The sequence below is a fragment of the Pelodiscus sinensis genome, chromosome 1, assembly GCF_049634645.1.
Source record: "Pelodiscus sinensis isolate JC-2024 chromosome 1, ASM4963464v1, whole genome shotgun sequence".
Classification (NCBI taxonomy): domain Eukaryota; kingdom Metazoa; phylum Chordata; order Testudines; family Trionychidae; genus Pelodiscus; species Pelodiscus sinensis.
The window spans coordinates 15,377,080-15,396,032 of NC_134711.1; the positions used below are offsets into that span (position 1 = coordinate 15,377,080).

General features: G+C 44.6%; 1 protein-coding gene across 2 annotated transcripts in view; it reads left to right on the forward strand.

The window, feature by feature from the left end:
- ELAPOR2 (endosome-lysosome associated apoptosis and autophagy regulator family member 2) overlaps window positions 1-18,953 on the forward strand; it is a 156,801-nt gene that overhangs the window by 110,204 nt on the left and 27,644 nt on the right. For both annotated transcript variants that reach the window (XM_075926150.1, XM_075926158.1), the window contains exons 9-17: window positions 453-633; window positions 1,013-1,141; window positions 4,735-4,825; window positions 7,331-7,433; window positions 7,957-8,094; window positions 10,809-11,072; window positions 11,739-11,912; window positions 13,778-13,967; window positions 17,878-17,974. In XM_075926150.1, the coding sequence (XP_075782265.1) occupies window positions 453-633; window positions 1,013-1,141; window positions 4,735-4,825; window positions 7,331-7,433; window positions 7,957-8,094; window positions 10,809-11,072; window positions 11,739-11,912; window positions 13,778-13,967; window positions 17,878-17,974 (1,367 nt within the window). The remainder of the gene's footprint in view (window positions 1-452; window positions 634-1,012; window positions 1,142-4,734; window positions 4,826-7,330; window positions 7,434-7,956; window positions 8,095-10,808; window positions 11,073-11,738; window positions 11,913-13,777; window positions 13,968-17,877; window positions 17,975-18,953) is intronic.

Here is an 18,953-nt window from a genome sequence, read left to right on the forward strand (position 1 = left end):
CCATATGGGAACTTCTGAGAAGAGTCCAAGGGGACCACTGCTCTCATTCTCATAATGAGTAACCATCCAGCTCGGACTCACGTCTCTCCACCCTTTTTAGGCTACGACTGCCACGAATTGCAATCAGTAGTCCTGTCTGCTCTCCCATCATGGCTCTGAGAGCACAACTTTATCTCTTGCATTCCCCGGGATCAGCCTGAGCTCTACTATGGCACTCCTGTAGTAAGACTCTTAACAGCAGATTAATTCCCAGTCTGAATAACAGTCTCCTCCCATGACTACCTTGTATTCACTTAACATGTGAGTCCAAAATGTTCTGATTGGTTCTCATTTTTCATGTCTGTGCCCCACCAAAAACACTCGGCTCCTTCAGATGAATGTTAATTATGAGCTTTGTTTGAATCCTAATACTGCTTCATGTAACATGTGACTCTCATACTTTTCCATTTCAGACTCAGATAATGTACAAATGGATAGAGCCTAAAATCTGCAGAGAGGATCTTCCTGATGCATTGAAACTGCCTCCTTCTGGAGAGAAGAAGGATTGTCCGCCATGCAACCCTGGGTTTTACAACAACGGATCATCTTCCTGTGCTCCTTGCCCTCAGGGCATGTATTCAGATGGAAAACAGGGTATGAGAACATGCCTTTTCAGTAACTCATGGCAGTCAGTCACCCACAGACTTTGCTTGTTTTTCTGGGGGCTGTCATGTGTTTGTGTGTTGCCTACATTTTTTTCACATGTCCCTGTAAGTCAGTGTTCTGGTCCATAAAATAACTATTGGTTAAATGAGACTGGAGCAGGATTTGGGAGGGAGGGAGAGATGAAGAACTGAAGTGTTCCAGTTAATCCCCAAAATGCTTTGTTTTAATTATTTGCTGCCGTTATTTAACATGATGACTCCTGGATATGTCTGTTGGCTGGTATGAACATATTAAAAGTCTTAAAGCGCTGTGTTAGATATTCACTTACTGCGTGTCATTTTCTTGTCTTGCCTTTCTCTTCCTGTAGAATGTAAGCCCTGCCCTGCTGGGACTGAACCGGCTCTTGGCTTTGAATATAAATGGTGGAATGTTCTGCCGGCCAATATGAAGACTTCTTGTTTCAATGTTGGCAATTCACGGTGTGATGGAATGAATGGTAAGCCAGCCTTTCTATCTCATTACTTGCCTGCCTTTCATGGATGCTGCTCACCACATTTGAATGTCTATCCTAGGGAATATATTTGCTTTATGCAGTTCATCCCAACTTGCAGCTTTTCTTCCTTTCACTGTGCAAGGATTAGATAACTCTACCAGATGTAAAGCTTGCTGAATAACAGAAAAGAAGAAATACACATCTGCAACTAGTGTAACCTTTTTGGCTCCATTGACTTCCCTGGAGCTACACCAATTTATACCAGATGAAGATCTGGCTCATAGTACACTGTTAGGCATCTAGAAGTCTATCTTAGAAAAAACAATCTGTCGTCTGAGTTCTCTTTTGGTTCTCTCCATGTGTGCCTTCCCTAATGCCTCATGATCACTATAAAAAACCTACAACATACAATCTAATAGAACCTTAAAGACTAACAAAACATGTAAATCTATATATTTTGTTAGTCTTTAAGGTGCTACCAGACTATTTGTTGTTTTTTAAGTTTTCCTGTTACAGACTAACTTGGCTCCTCCTCTGAAGCTTTTGAACACGATCACTATGATGTTCAAGGACATTTTATTATCATTTTTGAAAACAAACCAAGTTTTCAATCTTTGTGTCAAGCCAATCTAATGCCCTACATGTGCACTGAGATGGCAGCAGAGAGATGTCACAGAATACCTTGAAAATATTCCTGTTAAAAAATTTCCCAGTCCATCCTTCTGCTAGTGCTGTGAAGAATTTTTCCTGTTCTGTTCTGTGTAAGACCCTGGTGAACAATTGCTTTCTATTTTACACTGTCAGACTTCTAGGATGATGTAAGTCAGGCCTTGAGTCAGCAAAGCACAGAAAGAAGCACATGCTTAACTTAAAAAAAAGGTCGCGGAGGGGGGGAAAAGCATTGGGGGGGAGTTATTGAGAAAAAAGGGTCAGGGGAAAGTTATTGAGGAAAAAAAAAAGTCACCTGCCCCTTTAAGGGCTGCCATTTTGAATTCTGTTGTTCTCCACGGCACACTGATATGCCGTGGAACACAGTTTAAGAAACACTGATCTAGATAGATCTTTTGTATTACAGTTCATAGAATTTCATTTGGTTTGCTAAATCATGACTTTAGACTGATATTTACATCTTAAATTGACAATAGCTAACTTCCAGAAATTGCAGGAGGATGATAGACATTAGCTTTCACCACTCAAAAAAAGAGATCTTGGAATCAACATGGATTGTTCTCTGAAAACATCTGCTCAATCTGCAGTGGCAATCAACAAACCAAATGAATATTAGGAACCAGTAAGAAAGGGATATAGACAGAAAATACCATAATCTACACCCTTCCACACCATGAAATTTGAATGCATTTTTGGTTACTCCAGTTCCAAGACAATAGACAGTAGAACCTCAGAGTTAAAACACCAGAGTTATGAACTGACCGGTCAACCAAACACCACATTTGGAATCGGAAGTACGCAATCAGGTAGCAATCCAGTACTGTGTTAAACATGACCTACTAAATATCTAAGAGAAAGATAAAAGAAAGAGTTGACAAGGTAAAGAAACCGCTTCACTGCTTGTTTAAATTAAGATGGTTAAAAGCGGCAATTTTCTTCTGATAGTAAAGTTTCAAAGCTGCATTAAGTCATTGTTCAGATAGTAGGCAGTGGGTGAAGTTGCTGCTTGAGGAGTCAAACTGCTCCCCTGCCAGTGGCCCCATCCAAACTCCACACCTGCACCATTCCAGACCTGCCCCACTCTGCCCACGCCCTGCCCTCTTCCCCACTGTCTCCCTTTGTTCTTCCCTTCCTCTCCCCGCTCAGTCCCTCCCAGCCAAATCCTTGAATGCAAATGTAATACAGTAAACTTCCGATAATCCGGCACCTTTAGGACCCAGGGGGTGCCGGATTATCAGATATGCCGGACTATAGGAAGGGGGGGCTATGAAGAGTCTGGGGTGGAGTGGGGGGGGGAGGATGCGCCCCTCAGCGCTGCGGGACCAACCCGGCAGCACCCCAACTGCTCTGCCCCAGGCGTCCCCAAGTCAGCCGCTGACTACAGGAAGCCTGGGGCAGAGCGTGCTGTGCCCCGGGCTTCCCGGAGTCAGCCACTGGTCAGTTTCAGCAGCGGCTGAATCGGAGAAACTGGGGGCAGAGCAGCTCTAATTGTCCGGCTGCCCGGAGCACTTCCGGGTTCCAGATGGTGCCGGACTATCAGGAGCGCTGGACCATTGGATTCCGGACCACTGGAGTTTTATTGTAAATGGTATTTGAAAAACCCCCACTCTTCTAAAATTTCTTTCTAAAGAAAATTGTGGGAGCCTTCAGGAAGACTGAATAGGGATAGGAAGAGGTGAGAGGTTGGGCCTTTCCTTGCATCTTATAACTGCCACCATTGATTTAATCCTAACCTTTTGAAAAAACAACACAATGTTCTATTCAGAGTTACAAACATTTTAGAGTTCCCAACAGCCCCCATTCCTTAGGTGTTTGTAACTCAGAGGTTCTACTGTATTAGTACTGGAAAAGTTACAGAGAAAGACAACACAACTGATTGCAGCTATGAAAGTTGTTCCATCCAAGGACTTATTTAAAAAGTTTGGGACTGGTCAGCTTAGAAAAGAGACAACAAAGGGTATGTCTACACTACTACCCTAGTTTGAACTAGGGTGGTAATGTAGGCAACCGGAGTTGCAAATGAAGCCCAGGAAGGAGTAACAGTAGTTCGGAATAGGAAGCCTAGTCAGAACTACCTAGTCCGTGCCGCGTGTAGCTGCGCGGCACGGAGTCCGCACTAGCGGACATTTAAAAATGGCGGCGCCCGGCTATATGCAAATGAAGCCCGGGAAATTCAAATCCCGGGCTTCATTTGCAACTCCGGTTGCCTACATTACAACCCTAGTTCGAACTAGGGTGGTAGTGTAGACATACCCAAAGAGAGAAATGATAGGGATCTATAGAATTGTGAATGTTATGGAGAATGTGAACAGGGAATTGTTATTTAACCTTTTATGTAACATAAGAACCAGGGGTTTACCCAGTAAAGTTAATAGGCTGCAGATTTTTAAAAAAATGTTAGGAAGTACTTCTTCATACAACACACAGTCCACCAGTGGAATTTGTTGCCAGGGGAAATTGTAAAGGCCAAAATACAAGTGATTCAAAAAAAGAATTAATTAATTTCATGTATAAGAGTTCCATCAAAGGCTATTAGCCAAGAGGTCAGGAATGCATGCCCATATTCTAGGTATCCCTTAACTTCTGACTGTCAAAAGCTGAAACTGGACAACAGGAATTGGATCATTGGATAATTGACCTGTTCTGTCCATTCCCCTGAAGTGTCTGGCACTGGCCACTGCTGGAAGACAGGATATTGGGCTAGATGGACCATTGGACTGACCCAGCATGGTCTGTGTTAAGTTAGGCATTAGCTGTTCCTTATTTTCTTTCTTTTAAAACAGTTGATTAGGATTTTACAATTTCTTCTAAAGATTTGTTTTAAATAATGTATTTAATAAATAATTTTCAAAAGTACTTTATATAGCGAGACTTGAAAATTTAAATGCACTGTTTCTTGTAAAAAAAATGGATTTTTCCCTTTGCAGGTTGGGAAGTGGCAGGTGATCACATCCGGAGTGGGGCAGGAGGCTCTGACAATGATTATCTTATCCTGAACCTGCACATCCCAGGGTTTAAGTAAGAAACCTAGTTTCTTTGTCAGCTTTTCTTCTATTCTCCTCTCTTCTCTGTTTCATATTGGCTTATGCTTGGAATGCAATGGAACGAAAGTTATAGTGGTTGAGTCTACACTAGGAGCGCTGCTGTGTTGTTGTAGTGCATCTGGTGTAGACACTTTACACTGCCAGGAGAGATCTCTTCCATCAGCGTAATAAATCTACCTCCGCGAAAGGCAGACGTTTGATCAGTGGGCAGAGCTCTCCCGTCAACATAGCGCTGTCCACAGCGGCACTTAGGCTGGTGTATCTTATTCATACCCTTGTGTGATACAAGTTACACAGGTGTAAGCAGTAGTGTCGACCAAGCCTGATTTTCCAGTACTAGATCATGCATAAGTAATTCATTATCTAGTATTTTATTGTGGTTGGGACTGTCGGCGACATGATGAATCTGCAATCAGGCTTCTTCTTACAACTGCAGGGAGTGAAATCATTGCGTGTGAAAGCAGGGTCAGGGCCTTGGCCAATGACAAAGGGCCATATTGTTCTCTCAGTTAGACTGGAACAAATCAGGTTCAAGTCCACTGAAGTCAAACCAGTGAGACCTGAATCAGGCTGTAGGCTGTGACCCTGTAGAGCAGGGGTGGGCAATAATTTTTGCCTGAGGGTCACTTCAAAAAATGTTGAAGTGGCTCTGGGCCACCCTGGAAGGGGCAGGGCCTAAACAGGAAGGGGTGGGGCTACCCTACCCCCAGACCATGATTGGTCTGGGGGTGGGGAAGCCCCTTTGCTCCTCTTCCCACTAGGCACCCATGCCCTGGAAGAGGCTTGGCACACTCCCCCACTCCCAGGCCAGTCAGAACTTGGGGGAGGGGGAGTGCGGGAAGCCTCCTCCCACCCTGACAGGAGCATGTGGCACTTAGAAGTGCTGCAGGCTCTTCGCAGGGCCAGGGCAGGGCGAAGGAAGTTTCATGCAGCTCCCCCGCCCGCAGACCCTGATTGGCCTGGGGGCAGGGAGCGCACAAAGCCTCCTCCGCTCTCCCTCCGCCCTGCGAGCAGTGTGCGGTGCTTCAAAGAGCCACATGCTCCTGGCAGGGCGGAAGGAGGCTTCGCACACTCCCCTACCCCCAGGCCTTAATTGGCCTCGGGGCGCGGGAGCAGCAGGGCCTCCACCGGCTGGATCCAGCCCACGGGGGCCCTTTTGCCCACCCCTGCTGTAGAGCTTACTTATGTAAGCAGTCCTGCAGAAGTCAGCGGTGTGGTGTATTCCTTTACACAACAGGTAGCCATATGGCTAACTTCTATTTTAGATTAAGGAAGGACAACCAACAAGTAAGGCAAAAGAAAAAGATTACAGTGTCTCTGAGTGCATGTGTCCCCTCTCTGATGTGCTCTATTAGCTCTGCTTCACTAGGGTCTGGGTTTCACAAGAAGAAAGGTGGACTACAATTCCCAGCAACCTCCTCCCTACCATACATCCCCTTTCTCCTGGCTCTGCAGGGATTGTGTTTCCCATCAGCATCCTCCCCATGCACTTTCCCTTTCCCCGGCCAGGTAAAGGGGAGAGTCCGAAACCCAAAATGGGAATTGGCCAGTCTTTTTGGAGGTGGGAGTCACATAACAGCAGGGAACTGGAGGGAGACACTGGGAATTGTGGAGAGAGATGCATGTGGGACAGAGTATGGCTGCCAGAGCTCCCAGCTGGATGCAGGCCTGTATGGGAATTATGGGGTAACAGTACCTGGGCAGGAAGTCCGTGCAAAGAAGCCCAATGAGAGATGCTAACTGAGCCTGTTTGGAAACCTGCAAATGCTTTTTTTGCTTGAATAGCAACTGGGCTGGAGAGAACATGCCAGGCATTAGGCATGACATTTGACTGGACTTCCCCAGAGATCCAGACAGGTAGAACTGTATGTTCATTATGGGAAATAAGTAAATAAAAATCACCCTCTGCATTGAATTAGTGATACCAATACAAAACTCAGTTACATTAGGATAGGTTTCATAACTGATGGCTAGTTGTCCTTATACAACCTGGCTATGTCTACACTACAGAGTGTTTTGGAAAAACTATCGTTTTTCCGGAAAAACTTCACTTATGTCCACACTGCAATTGTGTTCTTTTGAAAAAAAATTGAAAAAACAGAAGGTTTTTTTCCGACACTAGTAAATCTCTTTCTATGAGGAAGAAACCTTTTTGCGAAAGAGCTCTTTTGGAAAAAAGCGTGTGTGAACTGGGAAAAGGGAGTTCTTTCAAAAGAAGAGGAAAGAGGAAAAAGCACAGGTGCCCTGGTGGCCACTCTGTCCATAGTAATCACAGCTGAAATGCGAGATAGTATCCATTCAGTGCAGGTGCTATCTTTCGAAAACGCAGATTGTTTTTTCAATGCGCTTTGGCAGTGTGGACGCGCTTTTTCGGAAGAAGTTTTTTCGGAAGATCTCTTCTGGAAAAGCTTCTTCCAAAAGAAGCCTGCAGTCTAGATGTAGCCCCTGTGACATATTTCATTTCCTCTCTGTTAAACAGACCTCCAACATCTGTGACAGGGGCAACTGGGTCAGAACTAGGACGGATTACTTTTATTTTTGAGACCATCTGTTCAGCAGATTGCGTGATGTACTTTATGGTGGTAAGTGAGACCTCTCCCCCTGTGACAGAGGGATAGGAGCTTGGTATTCCACATACCTCTTTAATAGTTGTATATGGACATGAATTAGCCGTGCTAGGTGTATTACGACTAAGATTAAATGTGGCATTCGTTTATACCTGCAATGCCCTGCAGGGATATTTAATTGATAATCTAGCAGGTCTTCTCCATCACTCATGGTAATGAGCCTGTTCTTTTCCGTTACCAGATTATTTTAAAAGAAAATGAGAAAGGACTAAACTGAATCATTCAAGCCATTGGCAAACTCCCACTGACTTCAATATGATTAAGGGTTTGGTCCCTAAAGTATAATACTAGCATGGTTCAGGTTACAGGGCATGGGATTTGGACTCAGAAAAGTTGGGTTCTATTCCTGATTCTGCCATTCACTCACTGTGTAACTTGGAGGAGTCACTAAGTAAGGTCTTATAGCTATTCCTGTATTGCACTGACATTTAGTATTATTCCACGATACTGTTTTTAATTTTACTGTGTACATTTTTAGGATATTAATAGGAAAAACACGAATGTGGTGGAATCCTGGGGCAGGACGAAGGAGAAACAGTCTTACACTCACATTATCTCTAAAAATGCTTCCTTCACATTCACATGGGCCTTCCAGAGGACAAACCAGGGCCAAGATGTAAGTATTTGATGCTTGCTTTAAGTACAAAATTTAACAACATAGCCTCCTCTTGACATTTGCTCAAAGTGCCCAGAGTTCCTACCCCACTCCACCCTGTTTCTCTGTTCATAATCTAGAGAAAACTGGTAGATAGTAGACCTCCTGTCCGTCTTAACTTCCAGATTCTGCCATCTAGATCTGTGGCTGTGGATATATTGGACTTCCAATAGTGGTCGAATAGGAAGATGGAAAGTACCTGGGTCAAAAGGAAGAAATGACATAGAAAAATTGTGTAAATTCCTAAAAGAAAAAGATCTTGGGCTATATCCAAACAGGTTAATGATCCAGTTGATCCCCCATTATTGGAAAGGATGACCCTCATTTCAGACCCAAATTTGCTTCCATCTGATACAAATTAGGTGTAGTCTTGCCCTAGTAGTATTAGAGAGTGACATGAAATGTGCTGAATTGGGACCCCAAAGAAAGATAAAATGTTATAAATATTAAGGGAACGAATCCCACTGTATAAACTTCCTGTGCTTGCACTTCTGTGTTGTCCATCCTGTTATGTCTTTCTCAGCACCCTGCATATGGGCCATGATTCAGCAAGGTACATGCCTAAGTAGGGATGTAAACAAGTAGTCAAGTATATAATTAACCAATAAACCAAGGCTTATTGGTTAATCTTCTCAACTACTCACATTCCCCTCCCCTTGCTGTATCAGAGGCAACAAATGGGGAGGGAAGCAGGAGCCGGCATAAGAGCCAGCTCCCCCCAGCACCAGCTCTGCAGTGCTGCCTGCCTCCCTCCCTCCTCACCATGCTGCTGCAGGGGTGGGGGGCGGGGGCAGGGAAGGCTGCCATGAAGCAGCCTCTGCCCACAGCAGACCCAGGCTTGCTGTGGACAGAGGCTGCTCTGTGGCAGCAGCCCCTGTCCACGAGGGGTCCAAGCTCCCCACAGACAGAGGCTGATCCCTATCCCACACCCCCTTCCCTCCCACAGCAGCCTCTGTCCGTGGGGAGCTCAAACCCCACATGGACAGGGTCTGCTGCCACCCTGCACTGCTGCCTCAGATACAAAGGCAGCAGCACAGGGTGGCAGGGGTCTCCCCAGGAATGGGGCCGGAGAGCACTGGCTGCTGCCCCTTCCCCAGGACTATAGAATAATCGAGTAACCGATAGGAAATAATGCTCTCACTTGACTATTCAGTTAACTGACCCTAACATCCCTAATGCCTAGCTTTGACCTTGAGAGTAGCCCCACTGGAAAATGTGAAAAGACTGTCATTGCAACTTTTCTTGTGTTGGAAATTAGGCAGGTGTTTAAGAGCCTTGCTGAACTTGGGTCTTTCATCCTTATTAGGTGTAGAAGTGTTTTGGGGAAGTTCTGACTTGTGTGAGCGGCATCTACATTGCAGTTCACTCAAAGTCTCCTTAAATCTGGCGGCGTTAGGAGGCAGTCTTTATGTACAGATGAAGTCTCCTTTTATAGTTCACCTCTGAAGGTAGCCCAGCGCTTTTCTTCATCACAGGTTCTGCTAATACCTTCACTGAGGACAGCCTAAGGGAGATATCACTATGTATTTATCTCTGAGTTTTTCTGTGTTCTTTATAGACTCTTCTGGAGTAACTAGTCAATAGCCCATCATAAAACGGGATTTTCGTGTCTCTCCTCCATGTCCGTCTCTCTCTCTCTCTCCTCCTCCTCCTCCTGCCTCCCCCCACCCTCAGCTCGCCTCTGCCCCCTGCCTCTCTCTCAGTCTCTCTCTTTCTCTTCTCCCTCTCCTGCCTCTCACTCGGGGGACCACAGAGCCCAAACGGCTGTTTGGGCTCCACGCTCCTCATGCAGCACCCAAATGGCCTCTTGTGCTGCTTGCTCCCCTGTGGTGGCCCAGCGGAGTGGCAGAAGTCAGCCGAGCGACACGGTTGGAGGGGAAGGGGACGGGGCGGTGACGTACACGGCCAGGGAGTGGGGCCCGAGGTGCCTTCCAGTTCTAGAGTTCTGTGATTCTATGAAGACCAAGTCATCATCATCAAATGACTGCTTGGTTGCTTATGTGACATGAAGCGGTAGAGCACTTAGAAGTCTAAGTAGAGAGATCACAAAGCCACTACTGTTGTCTTGGCACCATGGTTCGTAATCTCAGTAGAGATAGGAGTAACTAAGCATGGAGACTACTTCTCCATCGAGTACCTAGATGATGTGATTGTGAGCAACTGCGCATTGCTGCTGCCTTTTCCGAGGCAAAGGACTTCACTTCCACGTTTATCAACCTAGCTCAAAATTCACTTAATCATTTCTTTAGACAGGCAAAAAAAAAGAAGACATTTCCATGCTTGATTTCATTCCCCCTATTTTCCACCTGTCCACACATGAGTTAGCTAAACAAATGTATATACAGTTCAGGTATGATCTCCTCCCTGAGATATGAATGTAGGAGTTACATTTAGCACAGTCAGGTGCTGATAATCACGTACTGCTAGAAGCCAACTTTTGGATTTCAAATGGAAACAGACTTGCACTGGTACAGGCTGTGAACTTTGTAATCTAGAATGAGGTGGAGGTGGGGAATGGCCGGGAGTTGTAGGAATTTGTCAGTGGAGGGAATGCTCTGAGCGTACGTCAGCCAGGAACTGCTGAGTTTTAGTCATTGCTCGGAAGTTGTCTCTTTAACTATTTAAAGTGTGACTCAAGAGAAGCTCTGGGATTATTTCTTCTGCTCTTGTTTCAGAGCAGGCAATTCATACATGACGTGGCAAAGATCTACTCGATCACGGTGACCAATGTGTTAGATGGAGTTGCCTCATTTTGCCGGGCCTGTGCACTGGGGTCTGAACAGTCTGGATCATCCTGCATACCCTGTCCTGCTGGACACTACATTGAGAAGGAAACCAACCAATGCAAGGAGTGCCCAACCAACACATATCTGTCTATACATCAGGCGTACGGCAGAGAAGCTTGTATCCCATGTGGGCCTGGCAGTAAAAGCAACAAGGTACAGAGACCAAAAGTGGTTCTATCCCTGACTAAGGGCAGAATGGGAGAGTGTAATATAAACACTCAAAGGGCAGGTCTTACTGCTTCACTGTAAAAAAACCACCGGGGTACTAGTTCTACAGTGTAGTTAAAATCAATGTTTCATAGCTCTAAATTCATCCCTGTGTAACTTCCGTTTGTAAATGTGCCTTGATATTCTACATTTCTATTTTTGTGCATCCCGCAATGTGTAATGAAACCCTGTCTAGTCAATCTGCACAGATTGAACCCAGGGATCTACAAGCTTCTCCTGGCTGACTCAAAACACCAGCTCACTGGTGCAAATGTAGTAATGGACTTGTAACTGCTCTATGTTATCTAGCTGCTGTAGAGGACAAAGACTGAGACTGATTTAATTGGGATTAAATAAATTTGCCACTACCTCTGCTGGCCGGAATTCTAGTCTCACTTCAGACTGCGATGTAATAACAGTAGTGTATAGCAGACAGAAACTGTGGTTCAGGTAGTTTGGAACAGGAGTGGGAGCTGTCATCTGACCAATCTAGGAGGAGGGGAAGGGATGAGCCAGAGAGATAGAAAGTACTCTTTCTTTACTTTAACAAAGGAAGGGGAGTTATTGGGGTCAGTACTGTCCAGTAATATTTACCTTCTCTCCTTCCCAAAGGATCACTCCATCTGCTTCAGTGACTGCACGCTCTCTTACCTCAAGGACAACCAGAGCCTGAATTATGACTTTACCAACCTCAGCGGGGTGGGGTCATTAATGAATGGACCCAGTTTTACATCCAAAGGGACAAAGTTCTTTCATTTCTTTAACATCAGCCTGTGTGGGAATGAGGTGAGTGTTGGCTTTTGCAGGCAGGCAGGGCTAGCTGTACACTCAGGGTATGTCTAGACTACATGCCTCTGCCGACAGAGGCAAGTAAAATAGGCTACCCGACATAGTCAATGAAGCGGGGATTTAAATATCCCCGGCTTCATTAAAATAAAAATGGCCGCCATGCTGTGCCGGCTCAGCTGATCGTCAGCACAGCGCTTGAGTCAAGACGTGGCTCAGTCGACAAAGGAAGCCTTTGTCGACCGCTCCTGTAAATCTTGTTTCATGAGGTGTAAGAGAGCGGTCGACAAAGGCTTTCCTGGTTGACCAATCCATGTCTTGACATGTGCGCTGTGCCAACGATCAGCTGAGCCGGCACAGCGCGGTGGCCATTTTTATTTTAACGAAGCCGGCAATATTTAAATCCCCACTTCATTGACTGTGTCGAGTAGCCTACTTTACATGCCTGTCTCGGCAGAGGCATGTAATCTAGACGTACCCTCAGAGTGTGAATTTCCTGACATCGGTATAGGGCAGCATCTCACTAGTTTGTTGCGACTTGAACTTAGTTGCAGCTAAGAGTCCTCGGCTCCCTCAGCTCCTTATGCAAATGGGCCCTGCTTAACACAACCACTTTTCATTGGGCTTTGATTGCAGCTCTGCATGAGGCTGCTGTGTATGGCAGAATGATTTTCCGGTGAGGGCACGGAAGTGCTGATGGCTGAATTGCTGTACAGAAATGGAGCTTGCTAGCTGTGCAGCCTCACTGATTTTCCTTTGTTCTCATGACAGGGGGGGTCTCCTAAATCCAGTCATAAACCTGCTGTTAATGTGGTATGCTGCTGAGCTAGCAGTCAGACTCTGCTGCTGCTATCTTTCCTCAAGGCTCCCTGGGTTTCAGTCTATGGTGCCCGGTGATGCCCAGCTATGCCACAGCCTGCACTTCCTGTGGCTTTCTGTTTTCAGGCTTTTGGAGCAGTGGTGAAAAGCATATAACCTATGTAGTTTACTGCATATGCTCCTGGTTCATTTAGAAAACCAGGATTTCCAACAACCAGGGCTAAATCTGTGTCTTGAAATGCACCAACACAATGCTAGTATGTACCCTGATCTGTCAAGGCACTGAAGGCCATGCTTAAATGAAAGCATGTAAGTAATCCAGTGGGCCTAATTGCATGCTTAAAATGCATAGGTGCTTAATTGCTTAACTGAAGCAGATCCTCAGGGCTCAGCATCTGGTCTCTTCCTGTGTAATGTTAAGCAGTGGAGAAGTCCCCTCATTTTGGAGTGACACACATCCTTTGAGTTAAGCCTGTGCTTACATGGTTTGTTGGACCAGGAACATGGAGTGCTCATTAGCTTGCAAATTTGGGCCCTTTGTGAGTAAATTGCTTTAATGTTGTGGCTCTGCAATTTTACCATCAGTCTGTAATGAAATATACGCATGACTCCAGGACATATTAATGCAGGCTAAAACCTAATATACATTCGCTTATGCTTTATATGCATTTATACTCTTTCTTCCAGCTTAAACACAAGATAATAAGGTATTTTATAGCGTACCATTTTATGGTTAAGGGAAATACAGTTTTCTTTTATATGGCATTTTATTTTGCTTTGCAAATAAACACCATGTTGTCAAGATAAAGAAATAAAGGTGCTTAGTATCACAAGTAGGAGACTGATGCTTCAGAATTTGTACCAGAATTTAATGGAAAGCTTCATGTTGAAAAAATAATGTTGCAGTTTGTCTCTTTCTTGCTGCCAATAGCTACTTGTTTTTAAGCTGGAATGGGGAAAGTACGCTGTGTTTGCAACCCCTCCCTCCTAAGGCTGAAAATAAGGCTGAAAGTTAATATCTCCCCTTTATTGTTTAATATCCTTAGGGAAAGAAGATGGCGATTTGCACAGACAATATAACAGATGTCACCGTAAAGGACATGGTGGCTGAATCAGAAGACTATTCAAGCTGGGTGGGATCTTTTGTATGCCAGTCTACGATCATCCCATCCGACAGTAAGGGGTTCAGAACAGCACTGGCTCTGCAGTCCAACAGCCTGGCTGATACATTCTTAGGTACGTGCCTTTTACTTTTTGTTCCTGAGGAAGACTCGGCAGACTGTTCTGTTCACCTGCAGCTAAGAAAAAGGGTGATATTGCTTTATGGCCTCGTCCTGCAAAGCCGGTGCACATCAGTGGGGATTGCAGCGGCTTAGTCTCTCTGTGGAGAAGGCCCACTATTTATTAGTTTGCAGGTGGTCATTGTTGTGGTCAGGGCCATTCCTAGGCGGTTGTGGGTGCTGGGACAAGCCCTTCTCTGCCCCAGGCCCTGCTTCCACTTTGCTTCTTCCTGCCCCTGCTTCACCCTCACTCCACTCTGCTTCGCCTCTTCCTGCCCTGCTCCACCCCCATTGCAACCTTTCCCCCAAGACCCTGTTCCCGAGTGATGTGGCTGGGAGATTAGCAGGGGGTCTGGCATTGGCAGCAGGGGTTGGGCCTACTTCTGCACTCACCGGCGGCGGTGGTGGGAAGTGGAGTGAACCGCCACTCTCCTGGCTCCCAGCTGCATTGCTCAAAGAAGGGGATTTGGAGGAAGGGGTGAAACCACCCTCGCCCTCCCCACTCACCAGCAATGGGAAGCCGAGGATGCAGAGCTGGCGAAGCGGGCTGTGGCCAGGTTGCTCCACTCCCCACTGCCGCCAGTGAATTTCAGGGACAGGCCTAGTCCCCTGGGCTGCCCAATGGACAGGACGGCTCTGGTTCTAGTGGTACAGTTCAGACCAGTTTGTTAAGGGTTTGTGTCGGCACATACCCTGCAACCCGGAATGCCGTATGTTGGTTTGCTGTTATCGTTTCCAGGCTGGGACGCTCACTGCCAGCCTACAAGCATGCAGGTTACACCCTAAAGGTCTGTCTGCACTTAAACCATTATAGCAGCACAGCTGCTGCTGTGCCATTGTAGTACTTCAGTGTAAACACTACCTATGCTGATGGGAGGTGTTCTGCCGGTGTAGGTAATTCGCCTCCCCAGAGGCACGATCTAGGTTGATGGAAGAATTCTTTTGTGAACCTACAACTTCTATACCTGAAATTCGATCAGGATACATTGGCATAGCTATGTCTCTCAGGGGTATGGATTTTTCACATGCCTGAGACATGTAGCTATGCCAATGTATGTTCCCAATGTAGACCATCCCTGAGTGTCAGTGTGCTAAGGCCGCTCTGACCACAGCAACTTGTCTACAGCTTCACTCTGACTTCCACCAGCCTTGGTTATAACCAGCCAGGTGACCCCCTACACTCTCCCAGTCCTGAATTTCCTCAGAACCATGGGCCTTGATGTGTCCAGCTCTCATTTGGACTGCTCAGAGAAAGAATAAAGTTCATTGCTCCTGTAAAGAGACAAAAGCACATTACAGCTTGTTAACTCAATGGGGGTAAATACACTATTCCCTGCAAACACAGCACTGAGTGGGTTTATAGAAAAATGAAACCAATTTATTAACAAATATACCCAGAATTCAGTGAGTTCACATATAAGAAATGAAGATAGAAACAATTATAAATGAAACAATAGAACATATACTTTCTAATAACTATGACTTAACAACTGATGGTCTTTGTGCAGGATCGATTTCTTACCAAGGTTCACTGAGTTATTAGTTTTCCAATGACATATGATAGGAGATGTTAGTTACAGAGTATGACGTATGTGAGTTGGGGTACGCTGACCTGGTCTGGCCAGCTGAAAGCCATTGCCTGAGACCAGTGAGCCCTTCCCCTCCAACAGTGCTCTTAGGATCACACACTCCTAATGTGTTTTCACTTCTCTGATCACTGAGGCGTTGGCAGAGTAGGGATGCTCTGTGCACTAGGTGCTCCCCACGTATGGCAGGTGCTGTCATGCTTCAAGCCTAGCAGTGAACAAAGAACCACACAGAAACAAAAGCGAGAGTGTTTTGTCATCAGATTGCTTTCAGGCACCTTGGCAGGGGGAATGGAGAAGGTATTTTAGGGAAGAAACCTGTTTTCAAGGTTTCACAATATTATATTTACGACTGGCAGATTTATTCGGTATTGCTCAGGTCTGTAACTCACGTAAGTTTTTTTGAAAATAAAAAGGAAATGTACATGCATTATTAAAATGCTTTTATTTTTCAAAAATACAGTGTTATATGTACAAAGTTAATTTTTATTTCGGATTTCTTAAAAATCCAGAATTGTTAAAATTTTTCATTTGAAAATTTTTTAGTAGTTTTTTTAAAATGGGAATTCCATCAAGTGTATTTTTTTCTTCAGCCCTATAAACTCTTATTATTCACTGTGTTTTAACAAAAAAGGGCTATAGTCAGTTGGGTTTCCAATAACATTGTCTTTTAGTTTTCAAACCTTATGCACTGATTTAGCTGTGCCAAAACAGAGCACTAATCTGAATTTCTCCATTTTATCTCTCTCTTTTTTTGTGGTAAGGTTAATTGAAAAGCAGTCCTATTGCAGGTTCATCCTATTTTTCTGGCTCATCTTGGTTCAGTCTCTTTCAACATTTGCTCAGTTATGTCAGTTTTGAGGACTATGCTTGGTTTGGTGATTCTGTTTTCTGTTTGGTTTTATATGAGACAGTCCCATTCCAGGCACATCCTGTTTTCCTGGCACAAACAAACCTTGACATTGCTTTAAGTTATGATAAGAGGAAGCAGTGCACCAAATTTGGTGGTCCTAGTTCTTACCATTTAGGAGATGTTCTTGATTAAACAAATACTCTAAAATATATAGTATAGTAGTTTAAGAGTGTAGCCCAGAGTAAGGAGCAGTGAAGAGCTGCATCACCACATGAGCAAGCCAAAGGTACATTAGAGCCACAATTCGATATCTGGCTCCCCATTTGCTCCAGGGGAGAAGTAAGCAGCTACTGGTCTATACCATGAACTAATTTGTTTTCCCACTGTGCTGGCCAATGAAAGAACTAAAGCTCCTCCCGTTCCTTAGCTTTCTTCTTTTCACTTACTTAGGAGGTGAAGCTACAACATATGTAATTCATTGTTTCCCATACTACCCTTGGTAGGCCCCCTAACCCTAAGGGTCACAGTGCAGGGAGATAAGGGAGTTGCTTAGGAATTTCATTACAACCTAATGGCAAAACATTTATTGTAAAAGAAAGTTTGTGAATTTGACCCTTTACTTTTTACCTGTCTCTAGGGCCATCTCTTCACTCAGTGGAAGATTGACACTGCTGCAATTGATCTACTGGAGTTTGATTTAGCGGGTCTAATTAAGACCTGCTAAATGTGACTCAGAGGGCTGCCCCGTTGGCAGCCCGTACTCCTGCTTCTGCAAGAAGAAAGGAAGCCAACGGGAGCGTTTGCTCCTGTCAGCCTCTTGCTGTGGGGACAATGTGAAAACTCGAATCGAGGTATGTCAACTCCAGCTACGTAATAGCTCAAATAGCTGGAGTTGCACATCTTGATCTGACCTTCCCTTTTAGTGTAGACCTGGCCTAGTTGACTAGGACCATCCTCCTCATTGGCTGTCTCTGCAGACATAGAATGAGCATGGAGCACAAACTTTTAACCCCTAAGAAGCAGTCCTCCCATGCATTGTGACAGGACAGCATAGGGTAGCACAGGGAAGCTCACCCTGTTAATTATTACACGATCTCTGTCATTTGGTTAGGAATTCACTCGCTAGGGTTGAAAACATGGAATCCTGCACAAAGTGGCCATTCCCTTTGAAAAATGTAAAACTGTCTTGGACTGTGAAGTTTAATATTAGCACTTTGTTTTACTGCTTATCCTTCAATAATAAAATTGTACCTTATGAAAGGGATAGAAATTCACAGTGTTTATTTTAAAAAAATTGTGCATAATGCAAATTACTAGACAAATTCATAATTAGAAATCAAATGCCTTTACTGGTAAGCACACATTATAAAATACAAAGCACGCACCTTTCAAAAACCACATGCTTAATTTGTCACTATTATTTTTAGGAGCTACGGTTGAAACCACACTGGGAAACATTAACATTGAAACAGAAATGTTTCCATCTCCTCCAAGGACAATACCTGATGTGAATTTCTTTTTCAAGTAGGTAGAAAACTCTCTGTTGGAGGATCATCAATGCTCTTTTAATTGTTTAAAGAGAATGTAGATGTAGGGTAAGGTCTTTGAGGCACCCATCCAGCGCTGGGCTCAGACTGATAGGCATGCTGACGTGTAGGCTCTAAAATCAAGAAATGCAGCGGGGCTTGCACAAATCTGAGTTATTTCTGATTTAAAAAAGGAGAGCTTGGATATTTCCAGGTGCCATCTTCAATTTTGTATTCTGGGTCCTGGCTGCTTCTTAGTTTCCTTTTTGAAAGAGTGCTTTACGTGTATATGCGTCCTTTTGCATTTATTTTTATTTTTACATGTTGTTACAAAATGAAACTTTCTCAGCCTGCAGTGTTCTCTTCCTAGTTTGTTCCTCCAGGTACTATCCTGACCAGCAACCCTACTTTGGATAAGATTATTGTGGTTTTAAGCCATTAGCCTACAGAGGGTTTAGAGGGTTTATCTGTGCAGCATATGTCATCCAGGGAGTCCTGTCCAACTTTTTCACTTGCAGGGAATTGTAGTTTGCCACTTCTGTGTGTGTGTGTGTGTGTGTGTGTGTGTGTGTGTGTGTGTGAGATTGTAGTATCACTGAGAGAGAGAGAGATAAAAGACAGGACTATGCAGCACTTTAAAGACTAACAAGATGGTTTATTCGGTGAGCTTTCATGGGCCAGACCCACTTCCTCAGATCAAATTGTGGAAGAAAATTGGCATGACCATATATACCAAAGGGACACAATAAAAAAAAGTGAACACATATAAAATTGACAAATCAGATTTTAGAACAGAGGAAGGGTGAGGGGGGGGGGGGTCTGGCCCATAAAAACTCATCACCTAATAAACCATCTTGTTAGTCTTTAAAGTGCTACATAGTCCTGTTTTTTGTTTCAGCAAGACCAGACTAATACGGCTGCATCTCTATTATTGAGAGAGAGAGAGAGAGAGAGAGAGAGAATGAATATATTGTATC